Source organism: Alligator sinensis, unplaced genomic scaffold, assembly GCF_000455745.1.
Source record: "Alligator sinensis unplaced genomic scaffold, ASM45574v1 scaffold97_1, whole genome shotgun sequence".
Lineage (NCBI taxonomy): Eukaryota > Metazoa > Chordata > Crocodylia > Alligatoridae > Alligator > Alligator sinensis.
This window is the reverse complement of record NW_005841921.1, coordinates 329173-345504: the sequence shown is the minus strand read 5'-3', so window position 1 is coordinate 345504 and position 16332 is coordinate 329173. Positions and strand designations below refer to the sequence as shown.

The 16332-nt window shown below is 39.8% G+C and overlaps 1 protein-coding gene across 4 annotated transcripts in view; it reads right to left on the bottom strand.

Annotated features, from left to right (window-relative positions):
* Positions 1-16332, bottom strand: part of CUNH16orf70 (chromosome unknown C16orf70 homolog) — a 71857-nt gene that overhangs the window by 25384 nt on the left and 30141 nt on the right. For all 4 annotated transcript variants that reach the window (XM_025198426.1, XM_025198425.1, XM_025198423.1 and 1 more), the window contains 5 exons: positions 11131-11210; positions 7181-7275; positions 5192-5289; positions 3345-3457; positions 88-221 (listed from right to left, as the gene is read on the bottom strand). In XM_025198426.1, coding sequence (XP_025054211.1) covers positions 88-221; positions 3345-3457; positions 5192-5289; positions 7181-7275; positions 11131-11210 — 520 coding nt within the window. The remainder of the gene's footprint in view (positions 1-87; positions 222-3344; positions 3458-5191; positions 5290-7180; positions 7276-11130; positions 11211-16332) is intronic.

The window sequence follows — 16332 nt, the reverse complement described above, 5'->3', positions numbered from 1 at the left end:
AGGGGGTCGGACTAGATGATCTCCTCAGGTCCCTTCCGACCCTACCAACTATGAAACTGCCCTGTGATTACAAATGCATTTTCTTACCTTGTCCTCAGACTTATAAAAGACCTTATGCGGAGACCCCAAGGTGCTCAAAACATCCTGGCACGAATCACCAAAATACACACAGCGTTCAAATACCCGCATCTTAGCATCAGCTAGTACACCTGGGCCACAACCTGGAGAAAATGAAAGAGTCTCATGTTAATAACGCAAATCTAATTCTTCACTTCTGGCTGTTTATTTATTAAAAAAGTCTCAAATCTAGGTGATATTACTGCTGACTGTGACATAGGCCCATACCTTAATAGTCAAGTTTAGCAATGCTTTCTCTTGGAAAGCATATTAAGATGCATATTTCTGTGCCTCTTCTCATTTCACAAGATGTAATTTACTCATTTTCACAGTCAAATCCAAATTTGATCAGCTGATATCATCTTCAACTGCCAAGAATTAGTTCTCTCCTTAAAAAGGCTAAATTGCAGTAACTGAAGTATTTTAAAAACTATAACACAACATGTTGCTATCTGAAGAGTCAAAAAGTAGAAACCATGGATCAAAATTCTTCGTCCGCTCTACGTTAGGAAGCATACAGTGATATTTTTATGGATTCCTATATTTTGTGGAACATGCAGCAAATGCATTCATATATACACAAGCCTTATTAAAAACAACAATGAATTTCTAATGCATAGATGCATAGTTGAAACATATTATTTATAAGACAAATCACTGTAAGTAACATCCCATTACTAATTATCTGTAAGCCCTGTATTCAAACTGTTTGCCAAGCAAAAGTTGCCATTTTAATCCAAAAATCAGGTTAACAAATAAAGAAATTACTTCCTTTTATATCTGAAGCATCACTGAAGGGTATTACACACTGAATGATTAAGTTTTCAGTTTGGCTTGCTGCTGGTTAGGTAGAGATTGTCAATTTAAAAAAGCCAAATTCACTGCATTTCACCAACAATGGCTTCAACACTATTCACAGAATTCTGGATATTGAACTCTGAGAAGCCATCTAAATTTCTAATCTTTCATGGCCAAAGACCATTTAACTGCTACATACAGACAAGTAGCAGAGCCTCAAATACAATGGGCTACACCCTACCAGGGCCTTTCACCCGCGTTAACACAATAGGTTACTTTTATCACCATTTTTCTGTACCTGGCTGTAAGTCACTCAAACAGGTCTCACTGCTCTACATGGGGACCTCCCATGTGTAATCGCTTTACCATGATGTCGTGGGTGCAGTGTGAAATTCTCACTACTAAAAAGCATGCCCATGAGTAATTAGCTTCCAATTTGGGAGGTGCTATCTGTAGAGTAGCACAGTGTTTTAACACCCAGCTGCTTGGATCAATAAGTTTGCAATGAAGACATGCTCACAGAAAGATAAACCCTACATTTCTTCGGCCCATTAGGCATACCCTGAGTGTCTAGCTACTGACTGGGTCACCATAGGTCTCCTGGCTTCTTCAAGGGTTGAGAGAGGGTCTACTTAGTTGTCATTTTAAAATTTATGCTTTCCAAAAGCCAAAGGAAAATGACATTTTCCTTACCACCTAACAGTGCTCTCAGCATAATTGAGAAGGCTCTCCTAGTAGTCAAGAAAAGATATTCAAGCTCTATTTCAGGGGTGGGCAATTACTTTGGGCGGAGGGCCGCTTACTGAGTTTTGGCAAGCCATTGAAGGCCACATGATAGGCAGCCAGGGGCAGATACATATTAATTTTCTAAATTTTTAGGGGCCCTGCAGGCTGGATAGAATGGCCTGGTGAGCCGCATCCAGCCCCCAGGCCATGTTTTGCCCACCCCTGCTCCATCTCCTGGTCCAATAGCTAGTACTTCTCTCTCTCAACTATAACAAAACTGGAATGACCCACTCTTCCTCCCATCCCCAATCTCCTTAAGGCAGTTTTAACTTAAAAAAAAAAAAATCAAGATGCATACAGAGAAGTTAATTCTAGAAAGGTTGTGGAATCTATTCCCTAAAGGTGCTAAGTTGAACAAGGAAATAATGGCCTATTGCAAGCCTGTCCTGCAAATTTTAGAAGTTTGACAATTCATGTAAAATAAATAATAAAATATTAACATTGTAATAAATGTTTCCTTTAAAACTCAGGCATGTATTTCATCTAGATTCGACACTCTACCTTAGAAGTGACCAATTTTTCAAAATAATTTACATTATCAGGATAATATAGCTAACTCCTTCCCTAATACATCAGGATATATGATCCCTGTCCTAGGCAGCTTTCCATTATCTTCCTCTGTAAAGACAGAAGCAAAGTAACTTTAACAAATCTGCTATATTTTTTATTCATTGGTTTTTATTTCTTACCTTATTTTTTTCCATCTTTTGTATATTGGGAATACATTTTAAAGAGTTTCTTCAACATAAATATGCTTGAAAAGTTCTTAAGGAAAAAAACCCAGGATCTGCTATTCAAAAGAATTTTGAGTAAACTGACTACACTGCTTGACAATATTTTAAATTCTTTTAAAAGGGGAATTACTGGCAAGCATCTTTCTGCAGCAATATATTTTTCCTTTAAAGTTAGGTAAGACTTTAAAGAGATATGTGGGAAAGTAACCAAACAGTCTGTCACTCACAATGCTGTTTCCAAATACAGAGAGGCAAGGATTTTTAGTAATAACTTCTATTGGACCAAAAGTATAGTTGGGAGATGGAAGCATGGAGAAAGAAGCAACACCTCTCTGAACTGTACAGCTGGTTCAATAAAAGACATTACTAAAAATCCTTGCTTCATCTACATTTCCTGGACCATCACAGCAACACCACTCTCAGCCTACTCCAAAGCAGAACTGTTTACCACTGAATTCAATTTAGAATGCTAGGTTTAAGACAGCATTGTAAGGTGCATTTCTTACACATCTTTGAGGATTCATCATTAAAACTTAAGCATCTCACAGCTGGGTTCGGTGCACAGAACAATGAGTGCCTAGCAGAAGTTTCTTTGTTTCCTGGGATGTATCTGCATTTTCCCCATAGCTACTCAAAGAAATAAAATCTATTACCATCAAGAGACACCATGAACTAGGAACTATAAAAACACAAGTATTCCTGAAATTCAACAGCCACCTGTGATCATCCAGAGGTACGGATACATAGCAGAAGTAGGTTCTTTTTTTATACAATGGCTTATATTTTAAAATAAAAACAAAACACTTTTGAAACATTCCCAGGAAACATAATAAATGACCTATACATGATTTAGTCAAATTTGTCCTTTTCCCGACCTAAGGGCAACTCAACACCTGTCTTCAGTAATACCTGCAGTGAGTAAGCGGAGCCGTAAACCTGAGGGTCCAGTCCCATCTCTCAGAACGTCAACATTCTCTGCATACACATTACCAAGGAAACAGCTGAGTGGCATCATGGGAGCCCTGAAACAGATAAGATGTACCAAAAAAATACCCAGGATAGGCCCAAGCTTAGAACTGTCTGTTAATTTTGAGAGAAGCAAATACAATATACAGAACTGATATGGGAGCACCTACACTCCCCTGAATGAAAAAAGAGGAAAACTAATTTTTGAAACTGATAAGTCAGCTGAGAAAAGTTGATACTATTGAACAAAGTTGTTACACAGCAAAAAGAATAAACATGCAGTGTGAAAGAAAGACAGGGTCTTTTATCATGAAAATGAATGTGTTGCTAGTCTCTGGAAGTTACACACCTGCATCTAGAGTTCAGACTTTATACACCTCTTGGAACATGTTTCAGAGTCCTTGGTTTAAAATTCGTTCGCATGAAAATGAGGGAAATACAATACTTATATCTATTTAATTCAAAGCAATCCTGACATGGTCTGCTTGCAGTCTTTCAGTTATAATCATCATCTTGAGTATAATATTAATAGTAATGGATAAGGATTTTTCAGGTGGCTTCTTTCTGTTGAGTGTCCCTTTCCAGAGAGCTTGTGCATCTCACTTAAAATCTTTTCCCATGTATCCAAAGTTTTTCTTTACCCAAATGACAATTATTTGCCCTCTGAGCTAAGCTTTTGAACAGACTCACACACTGAAGAATCCAATAGGATACTATTAAATGCATTACATTAAAATGCACCATGCTACAGAGGGATATAAGCGACATTTTCTAAAATAGCATATAATCATTACAGTGTATCCCTCTTGCTCATTAATCCATTGGCATGTTATTTTGACAGTTACTCACAATCCTTCCAATAACAAAATCCTGACGTAAGTCTTTGCATTTAGAATGGAAAAGGAACAAATTACGAGAAGTGTCAAATTTTGATTGAAGAGTCCTCAGAGTCATTGTTTTAGAAATAATGAACCTCCAATTAATTGTATAATATAACGTTTATTATGAGATTGAATGAAGCTGATGTTTGAAAGGTGTTTTACTCAAATTTAATAATTCATCTAACTGGTATTAGGACACAAGGATATATTCCCCCATTGTGAAAGGATACGAGCTACTCCAACCCATAGTCATACAAGTTGAATGCTTACGTTCCCTAGATGACAGTGGGACAGAAGTATACCAAAGAATACATGCATCATACACTATACGAGCATATAAGTTACTATGTTATGAATCATTTGCATTATTGTAGATCCTAAGGGCTTAATCAAGGTCCCATCATACTAAACACTACATAAGGTCTAACACAAACAACAGTCCCCTGCTCAGCATGATTTGGCTAAGCACATGTCATTAGCGTAGAAACAAACTGTATGAGTGCACAGACTTCTACACATATATCTTGCATCCTCATGTCTTGTAATCAAGTGAGATTGAAGGAAACTGTTTTCCACCAAATTCTCCTCAAACCATGGATTTAATTTTGATCTCAGTTATTTAGAATAGTGCAACAGGCCCCCAATTTCTACCAATGCAAATACAAAAAAAATTTCAGTCTCAAATCTCATCTTGGATAATTTTGTCTGCATGCAACCTGTGGACATATCTGAAGATGATTTACTAAAAATGATATATTTGCTGGTATCCAAAATAAGGAACAAATGGTACTAGCCAATTAATTTCATATATATTTATCATTCATTCAAGTCTAAATAAAATGTGAGAGAGAAAAATCAGATTTCTTAAATTTGTTCTAACAACCCTCCATGATCCAACTATATACATACTTTGTATCTTGCAGACTGTTTCCACTGTAGATGTACATACGTTTCACAGTTGCACCATGGGGAATTTGTAGAGAAGCAAGGCCATGGGCAAAGTTAGGCTGTGGATATACAAAATGATTCTCACTGACTGTATCGTATACTACATAAGTGCAAAACCACTTCAGTTCAAAATCCTGCACCAGAAACAACTGTATTCATAAGCATGTACTGTAAACCTCAAGGATTAAACTGAAATTATGCCTACTACAAAAGTGAAAACGAGCCACAAGACAATAACAGCTTGCACTATAGCATTTGTTGATTCTTCTTCAATTCTATTATCTGTCAAAAATGGCAGCAGTCTTTCAGTTGGCCTTACAGGGACCCACAAATTAAAATGTTCTTGATTAAGTCTGTAGTCTGTGATTAGCATCTTAAGTCTGTCATCTCTTAAAAGCATTTGCACTGGTATGCTACATTACATATAGTACTAGTAAACAACAAAATGAGATCTAAAACTGAAGGTGTCAGTTATCTTTTGTTATGTTACTCACACCAGCTTTGTAATACCTCAATAAATCCCCCCAAAATTATAATTAATATTTCTTCCTCTGTTGGTCTGAAAAACATGTTTTGATGTACCCCTTCACTTATCTATAGTGTTTCAATATTTCCCTCTCTCCAACAGTCTGCTTCAGTGTTCTTTTATATATAGTTTTACAATGATTTGAAAACCTCTCCAATGGTGCTTGTAATTTGTTACCCAGTAAGTTTCAAAAGCTCAGTGTTCTTCATAGAAATGTGATGCGATGTCATAGTTTCTCTAGTCTTAAGAAAACAACTTTGACATAAGAAAATGTAACCACTTCCTTAGTCCCTCTCCCAGGACACTTCTGTGAGAGACTGCATTCTCCGCCTCTCCCACTCCCTCCCCATGTTGACCATTTTATCCTATTCTTTGTTTTCTATGTCTACATGAATTTATAATCTACAGAAGATCTTTGCCTCTTATACTAAAAACTTAATTTCTCCAATAATTTCTTGAAGGTAACCAGATGCTTTGAACATGATGTGTCAATGTTATCAGCTATTTTGGACACTGTCAAAGAACTGTAATTGCACAGAGAAGCACCACTTGCCTCTCTTGAGTCACAGAAGTTTTGGAACTATCCAGGATTACTATATTAGTCAAAATGTGTAACTCATAAAGCACCAGGCTCCTAATATAGTGAGGACACATGCCCTTTTGCTAATTAACTAATTTGACTTACTTCCACTCTTAGTTCTATTGCTCTTTATCATCTTGGAATCTAGTATTTCACTATATACAATTATCTTTACTTGATAAGAATGCGTAACACACTAGGGTTCATTTCTGTAAGTTATAGATAATATTTCCATTAATGTTAATGGGAATTGCAGTCCACCTGATCTTACATTCAGTGGAAATATTTGGAGCATGATATTTGTTACAGGTTTCAATGGGTACGGAAGCTTACCCACTTAAGTATTTAGTAACATCAGAATATTTCGTAATTAAGGACATATGAACAACATACCAAACATTTATTTTGGCTTCCCAACTCACATAAGAGCAGTCTTTTAAAATGCAACTGTGTAAAATACACCTGTGAAATTTAGCTTTGAAAGAATTTGAAACAGAATTGAGAAAAGGACAGACACATATCTTTTGATATTAAAGCAAAAGCAAGACTTGTTTACCTAAAACATTTTTAAATACTAATGGAGAAGTCACAGTTAAGAGACAAATTTCTGAGATTTCTCTCAATAATGGAACTGCCATTCCCACTTGGCAATAAAAGTAAAACAATATTCAGCTAAAAGCCAGGCATAAACTTTTGATTTGGAAAACATTCAGGATTTAAATTCTACTCAAATGAATGGTTTGTTTTGCTTGAAAAGTGAGGCAGGCCTATAGGCAATATTTTGCAAATGTTAGAGAAAAAAAAAACAACAGAGACCATGTATTAACTAGGAAAAATTCCTGACCTCATACTTTGGAGTTTCAGTCCATGAGTCTAACTGAAAGGAAAACGAAAGTCCTCTGAAATTGAGGTGAAAAAGTTGTTCAGCTGAGTTGTACACTGCAGGAGGGGGAGAAAAAAAACCCAAAAGGAGTTATGAAATGGTACAGTTCAGACCTAACAGCACTTTAAATTGCCTCATTTGCTTCTTGGCCACCACCTCTACCTCAGTAAAATGTGATGACATTTAAGAAAAATGATGTAGAATGCCAAGATGTCTTATCACAATAAACAAATTAAAAATGAAATTAGGGATGTAAACACCAATTTAAAAATATCCATTTAATCTGTTGTAATTACAATGGTTAAACAATTAATCAGTATAGCAACCCCTGGCCTGGACCATGTGAGGCTGCTCCAGCCTGGCCTATGGGGCGCCCTGTCCAGCCTGGCACCAGTAGGGCATTTCCAGCCCCTCCAAGGTGCAGTGGGGACTCAGCAACTCCCCAGGGCTGTGCCTCATAATGAGCCAGGCAGGCCCTCCGAGTCCAGGCCTGGGTGCAGACAGGGAAGGCGAATGGGTGCACTGCAGGGTTGAGCCGCAGGCCTGGGGGAGCCATCCCATGTCCACCTTACACCTGCCAGGCTCTGACTTCCGTACTCCCCATGCTCTTTGTGGACAGCAGAGTAGGGGGCAAACATGAGGGGGGTGGAACTAGTACATAATAGTGATGCTCTGTGGACCCTGATGCAACTGCCTGTAGCCTTTCCACTGCCTGCTGCAAGCAGCCCGGATGCCGTGGCAGGAGGCAGGAGCCTGCCCAGAGCCTGGGCTATTTGCAGCAGAAAGCGGGGAGTCTGCAAGCAGTTGCACCAGGGTCCACAAACCCTAACTATTAGATACTAGTCACCCACCTCCCCCTCCTCCTTCCTTCCTGCCTGCCCTACTGCCTTCTGGTTCCTGCTGGGGCACCACACGGCTTGCCTTCTCCCCCTTCCCTGCTGGACTACACCCTGCCCTGCACTAAACGATAACCAGTAAGCTATAACTAGTTATCACCGGTTATCAATTAGTCATTTAACTGTTCACTTCCCTAAATGAAATACCTCAAAATTAGGGAAAGGGAAATAATAATAATAATAATAAAAAATCATACAGGATGCCTTAAATCTACCTATTTAGCCATTTAAAAAAAATCTATCTATCTAAGCCTCACTAATTTATCATTAACAATACAATTACATTTCAGCATCATTGAAATAACTAAATCAGCAGAAGCTACCAAGCAACCTCTTTTCTGTCCCTTTACCATTATGGGACGCATGCCCTCAGCCTTTTTAAAAACAATGTACCTAGCTGGCATAGCCGCTTAAATGTCACCAAATTCAGTACTTTGAGCCAGAAGGACTGCAACATCCAGGGTCCTACAGCTTAGGGAACATTCCACCCAAAGACGTATCTAACACGAGGGCCCCAGCTAGCCCTGCAACAGCAGAATGGCACAGGGATGCAACGCTCACATGTGCTAATTCCAGCCTGTTTAGGTCTTGTCACTAGAAACAAGTCTACTAGTCAGTTTGCAAAGGTCATGACTAAATTTGGAATACAAAAAGTTGACTGTCATCACATGACATTTAATGTTTTAATTTACTTCAAAGAATTGCATAATACAAGCGGCAATGAAAGACCCCTAAGAATTTACTCTAACAAGACAGACTGTCTTCTGAGGTTTGCAGAATTAAACACTAAGGCAGCTCAGCAGCACAGAAACCATTTTGACAATGCTGCTATCAAGCTTCAGTCTGTTACTGCTATTGGCTGGGTAGAACAGAGCATACAGAAATTGTTCTTTTTATACACTGTACCCACTATATCTGCAAAAGAAGTCAGTAGACAATAACAGCAAAAAATGGAGGGAGGGAAAGGGAGAGACTTAAAGCAAAGTTTTTCCCCTTCATCCCATTTACTGAAGATGGAGGCTTCATTTTTTTTTTGATTTCACACTTAAGATCATAAAACAGTTTGGTATTCTTTTACAAACTACAATTCTGCGTGCATTATGAACCATGTTTGAGTTTCTCAGCTGCAAAATGGGTCACCAGTTCAGACAATGCTGAGGAGGAAAAGAAAGGTGTATATCATGGCACTGGGACACGCACTTGAGCGCACTAATATCAAGGTAAGGCAATTCAGCCTGGTCACTTGCAAACTTTTTACAGAGAGGTCTGCCTGGTTTCCAGTCATTGGTTAAGAGCAACACCTTAATGATTAACTTGTTCAGAAAGGTGTGAGATTTTGTAAGCTACAGTCTACTTCATCAGCTGCTATATACAAGAACTTTGATTAGACAGATAAGCTTAACCAACAGACAAAAAAAAACTCTGATACAGTGGAAAACAGATCATTTTAAGCTTCCAAAAGATCATTATTTGCATTTGCTGCAGATTGGCTTTGAATCAGATCACACATTCTTAAATTTGTTCCCTCCTCATCCTCTCTTTCAGGGGGCTCTCATCACTGAAAAGTGATTGTGCATGCAAACCCCCCCCCCAATTGTTTTGATTAACAGGAAAATTACTCAGATCACCTACATGCAATGAACATACAATGCATCTTTTCCAGAGCCTGTAGCCAGCTGGAGAAGTTTTGCTCTGACCCCTTATAACAAACACAGTATCTCATTAGGCAAATTACATCAGTTCTCATTTATTACAAATGTTTCTTAATATTTAGGTATAAAAGGCAACAAACGTTCTTCTTTCAAGGGAAATCTTTCACATTCCTCTCAAGATCCAAATTGTTCAGCTTTGTTTCATGAAAAGAGTCAGTGAGAGAAAATTCCATTGATTCTGAGATAAAACAACTTTTCATTTTGAAATGTTAAAAGAAGACTGAAGTCAAAAGAGAATACCCTTGATAATCGGACATGGAATTTGTTTGTTTTTTGTTTTGATTTGCCAAAATATATTCCCAATTTGGGGTAAAGTTTTTGAATCCTCAAAGTGGTTCTTACTAGGCTCCATGAAGTGTATTTATTGAAGGAGGAAAGTATAAATATGCATTAAACCTGCACTGCATGATAAAATTCAGTCACATTTTAGTGAAAACCATGACAGATACTAGCAGGAACACTTGTACCTTTTAAAGGAAGAAGTTTTTGTACGTGAGAAAATGTATTTTCTATAGTGAATTAAGACATCATGACAATTAGAATCAGATAAGCAAACTAGTGCAGATTTTTAATTTGGATACAATGAGCATATAGAATCTGGGGTAGCTACAACTCAAGAAGTCATGCTGTTCTACTACTTCTAGTAAAACTGTATGTGTATCAATTTACATGGTTATAAAGAATGCTAGTTATCAAATAAACAAGTCTTATAGCTGTAAACATATTTTTATGGTTCAAATATCAATTCATAGCTTTATGAGCTTTTCTTCCCTTACACATTTCCAAATAAACCAGTCATATCTTTAAGTTTACTTGATCTAAATAAGGAAGTCAAGGACATTCACATATCCCAATCTGATATCCAATTGCTATAGCTATAGCAATGTCTCCCCCAACCTGCATTATTTTAACCATAAAATAGTGCAGGGCTATCTGTATCACTTAGTCCCTGTAACTGGTTGCTTAAGATACTGTCTACAGAAAATTAATGCGGCAAGAAATCCCCTCAATAACATAGGAGACACTGGTCTATATGAGACCAGCCTGAAGGACTCCAAATGAATTTAGCTGAGGTAACAGACAGGAGAATAGATGCTTTAAAAGGGACATTTTGCCTACTTTAAATGAAGCTCTTCCCCCTGGTTATAGGCTGGTATTACTTCAGTCTTATGCCTAAATTTGTGCAGAAGGCTTGGGGACAACACAACAGGTCATTCAATTCTAGTTACCCTTTATCCTGAAAGGCGCATTTCTGTTCATTATCTATACACACTTTAAGTAACTTAATAAAGCTGCAACCTACCTCCTGGATGTGTTGCTCCAAATGACTGATCAATCTGCTCTATGGTTGGAGCAATTGCCTGAGAGTTAAAATGGACACCACTGAAAAAGAAATAGAAAACAAATGAAACACTGTTGAAGAGCAAGCTATTTAGGGGGTACATTACTTAAAATGATTAAGTTGCACTAAGTCAGGGGTTGGTAACCCCCAGCAGATGTGCCACAACATAGCATGCAAGGTCATTTGCTTAGTATGCAACAGGCAGCCTTGGGCTCTGGGCAGCTGCTGCTGGTCAGAGCCTGGGCTACTTGCAGCAGATGGCCAGGAGGCTGCAAGCAGCCCAGACTGGCTACATCCGGGAGGCTGCAAACAGCTGCACAAGGCTCCAGAGCCACGGCCTGGTCTGCAACCCAGACCCCTCCCCAGCCATCCACCCAGAAATGAGTGTACAGCCACGCCACCACCCAAACCACACCAAGGGCACTGGTGGTGAAGCTGTTTGCAGCCTGCCAGTCACAGGCAAGTGGCAGGCTACAAAACAGCTGAACCATGCTCTGGAGCCCTCAGCTGGGCTCTCTGGCAGCACAGCTGCACATGCGACTCTGGGTAAACAGTGTAGGAGGGGCCGAGGTTGCGCACTGTACATGAGGGACGTGCTGCATTCACCCGTTCTCCCCTACAAGCTCCCTGAGTGTCACCTTCCAAACCACCTCTATTTTAGGGACCCCCAGCAGTCCATAATCAAACGTGCAGTTGGATCCTGTAGGTCTGCTAACGAGATGTCAGAGGTTCTTTGAGTCTCCCCTTTCCCCCCATTTTGGCTTTTTCAACTTAAAACAATTTTGCAGAAACTTTGCTTTCTTCATGCAACTTAATATTATTTCAATCTGCACACAAGGTTTTTAATGTACTTCGTGGTGTAACTGAGACCGTATTCTATTAAAAATGCTTTAGGCATAGGGATGTTGCATACAGCTGTTTAACAAATACAGTAAAAGCTGCATTATCCGGCACCTTACAAGCCAGCACGCTCTATTAACTGGCATGCTGGCTTGTAAGGTAAAACCAAAACCGGAAGTGCCCACCAGGGCACTTCTGGTTTTGCTGAGCCCCCACGGCCCGGGGCAAATCAGCCTGAGTTGCCGAGTCCCCAAGGCCCGAGGCAAAGCAACCTGAGCAAGGCCCGCCTCCCTGTCCCTCAGGGCCTGCGGGGCCCACAGAAGGGGCAGCAGCCTGAACAGGCAAAGACTCCTGTTCAGGCCTCTCAGTTAACCGTTGTATTTTGTTATCTGGTACCCCTCATTCCCTGTGGGTGCCAGATAACAAAGCATTTGCTATAATACTACCATTACAAGGGAAAAAAATAGGAAACTGATCATTTTTACAAATGACTTTTTGAAGTTATCTGAATTCTTCTCCATCTGTTAAACTACTGAGAGCAAAAACAAGTAAATCACATTCCCAGCTAAGCAAAACAAATATTTTATTCCTCATGCTTACAATAGAAAGAACAGGCACAGCTAACTCATTCAAACCAATCTTATGGATGTAGTGAGCAGGTTTGTTATTACCCTGAAATAGAATAGTTTTCTGATAAGCATACTGTTAGGTTTACAATAATTTAGATTATTAGGAAGTATTAGCTTTACAGCTGAATACAAGGCATGACCTGTGGCCTAGCAATGCAGCTGACCACAAGGCAGATTGATAGCTAAGCCTTTGCTTGTGTCAAGTAATCATTTTAACTGTATTAAGCATTTTCTGAGTTAAAAGCAGCAAGTATCTCTGTGTCTGTGTGCTGAAAAATCAGCTACAGCAAGAAGTAAGATAAGACAGGGAAACCATTGTTCTGGGTGCACTGGTTGTGTCCTTGAAAAGTATCTACTACTGTGTAAGGTTTTGCTAACATATTATAATGTTACTGTTACTTAACTTTTAGCTTTAAAAAGTGCTAATTCAGCTTAATAGAAATATGCTGTTACAAAGATTTGAAAAGCACCGCCCAAGTATTGCTTTTTTTTGTTAACCATGAAGTCTTGCCTTGTTGTAATAAGTATAAAAGATCACCTCACCCTTAGGGGGGGGCCATTTTGCCTTTTGCTGGCTTTATGGTCTTTGCTCGAGCAAATAAACAGCTGTCTTTCTTTACCCGCGTTGTCTGTCAATCAAATTACAGCTAGACAACGAACCTTAGGGAGGTTTCTCCCACCACAATTTGGCCGTGCAGCTCATTGTTTTGGGAGGGTGCTGCCAGCAGTAGAGGCAAGAGCTGGCATGACTGGATGTGTTAGCGCTGGAGCAGGCTACGTGGTGATGTGCATCCAGGCAGAAGCTGAGCGTCCGCTGAGCGTGTCAAAGCAGAAAGACCTACTCACCTGTCGCCCGTGGGGCCTTGGCTGCTTCCAAGGGACGGCTGCAGGCCCCGCACACACCTCGGACTGCCCAGAGTGACCCTTGCAGACGCCACACGACACGACACGTCCCGGGGGCCCTTCTGCCCCATGTCCCGCTCCTGTCACGCTGCGGCCCCTCGCTGAGACGCTGGCTCCAAGGACGGGGGCACGAGGAGGAGCCTGCGGGAAAGGGCAGACCCTCGTCAGACACTTTCACGGGAATGAAAACGCACGCACCGCTTACCGCACCGCAGTCGAGGAAATGACGCCCGGGGGCCGGCCCAGCACATTCCCATGAAGAGTGCTGAAATCAATCCCCACACAAAATGACCACTTTCCCACGCAAAAGCCATCACGTGCCGTCAAGAAAGCTTTCCAAATGCCCACGCCATTTCCCTCACACACCACATCCGCGTAGGCCGACTTTTACCCAATCCCCACACAATTTTCCACAGGTCCCGCAACACGCCAGTCGAATCAAAAAGTTCCTAAATCCCCCTACAATATATATACAGATATACGGAGCGGTAGATACATAGAGATTTAGAGAGATGAATCTGGAGGTATATAGAGCTCGACATATGTAGACATGTAGATATATGAAGCTGGAGCTATACAGAGCTGAAGATATACTGAGCTGCATATAGATAGATATACAGCTCTCTATATATGAAGCTGGATCTCTTCAGAGCTCCAGATATTTACACCTGGAGATATTCAGGAAAGTAGATATATAGAGATGTAGATCTATGAAGCTGGAGATGTGCAGAGCTGGAGATATATAGACAGGTAGATACAGAAAGCTGGAGCTATTCAGAGCTGGAGATATTTAGACCTTGAGATATGCAGAGCTGGAGATATTCAGAGAGGTCGATATATAAATAGGTAGAGGTATGAATCTGGAGATATGTAGAGCTGGAGGAATCTAGAGATGTACATATATGAAGCTGGAGATATTCAGAGCTGGAGATATTCAGAGCTGGAGATATTCAGAGCTGGAGATATTCAGAGCTGGAGATATTCAGAGCTGGAGATATTCAGAGCTGGAGATATTCAGAGCTGGAGATATTCAGAGCTGGAGATATTCAGAGCTGGAGATATTCAGAGCTGGAGATATTCAGAGCTGGAGATATTCAGAGCTGGAGATATTCAGAGCTGGAGATATTCAGAGCTGGAGATATTCAGAGCTGGAGATATTCAGAGATGTAGGCAGCTGAATCAGGAGATACCGAGAATTGGACATATATAGAGATGTCTACATAAGAAGCTGGAGTTATTCAAAAATGGAGATATTCAGCGAGGTACAGATATAGAGATGTAGATCTATGAAGCTGGAGATATGAAGAGGTGGAAATATATAGACAGGTAGACACATAAAGCTGGAGATATTCATATCCGGAGAAATGCAGAGCTCAAGATATTGAGAGCTGGAGATATTGATAGCTGGAAGGATTTAGAACAGGAGATATTCAGAGCTGGACATATTCAGAGAAGTCGATATATAGAGATGTCGATATTTCAAGCTGGACATATGCAGAGCTGAAAATAGACAGAGCTGGATATATATATACAGGTGGCTATATGAAGCTGGAGATATTCAGAGAGGTAAATATATAGAGATGTAGATCTATGAAGCTGGAGATATGAAGAGGTGGAAATATATAGACAGGTAGACACATAAAGCTGGAGATATTCATATCCGGAGAAATGCAGAGCTCAAGATATTGAGAGCTGGAGATATTGATAGCTGGAAGGATTTAGAACAGGAGATATTCAGAGCTGGACATATTCAGAGAAGTCGATATATAGAGATGTCGATATTTCAAGCTGGACATATGCAGAGCTGAAAATAGACAGAGCTGGATATATCTATACAGGTGGCTATATGAAGCTGGAGATATTCAGAGAGGTAAATATATAGAGATGTAGATCTATGAAGCTGGAGACGTGCAGAGCTGGAGATATATAGACAGGTAGATACAGAAAGCTGGAGCTATTCAGAGCTGGAGATATTCAGAGCTGAAGATATTTAGACCTTGAGATATGCAGAGCTGGAGATATTCAGAGAGGTCGATATATAAATAGGTAGAGGTATGAATCTGCAGATATGTAGAGCTGGAGAAATCTAGAGATGTACATATATGAAGCTGGAGATATTCAGAGCTGGACATATATAGAGATGTAGGCATATGAATCAGGAGATACCTAGATCTGGACATATATAGACATGTCGACATATGAAGCTGCAGTTCTTCAAAGCTGGAGATATTCAGCGAGGTACAGATATAGAGATGTAGATCTATGAAGGTGGACACATGCAGAGGTGCAAATATATAGACAGCTAGACATATAAAGCTGGAGATATTGAGCGCTGCAGTTATTCAGAGCTGGAGCTATACAGAGTTGGAGATATTCCGAGGTGAAGATATTAATAGCTGGAGATATTCAGAGGTGGAAATATTGATAGATGGAAATATTTACACCTGGAGATATTCAGAGCTGGAGATATTCAGAGAGGTAGATACATAGAGATGAAGATATATGAAGCTAGATATATACAGAGCTGAAGATATACTGACCTGGACATATATATACAGGTAGATATATGAAGCTGGAGCTCTTCAAAGATGGAGATATGCAGACCTGGAGATATGCACAGAGGTAGATACAAAGAGATGTAGATATATGAAGCTGTAGATAAACACAGCTGAAGATATACCGAGCTGGATATATATACACAATATATATATATATACACACACAAAGACAATACACACACACTATATATATATACACATATACACACACACACACACACACACACACACAC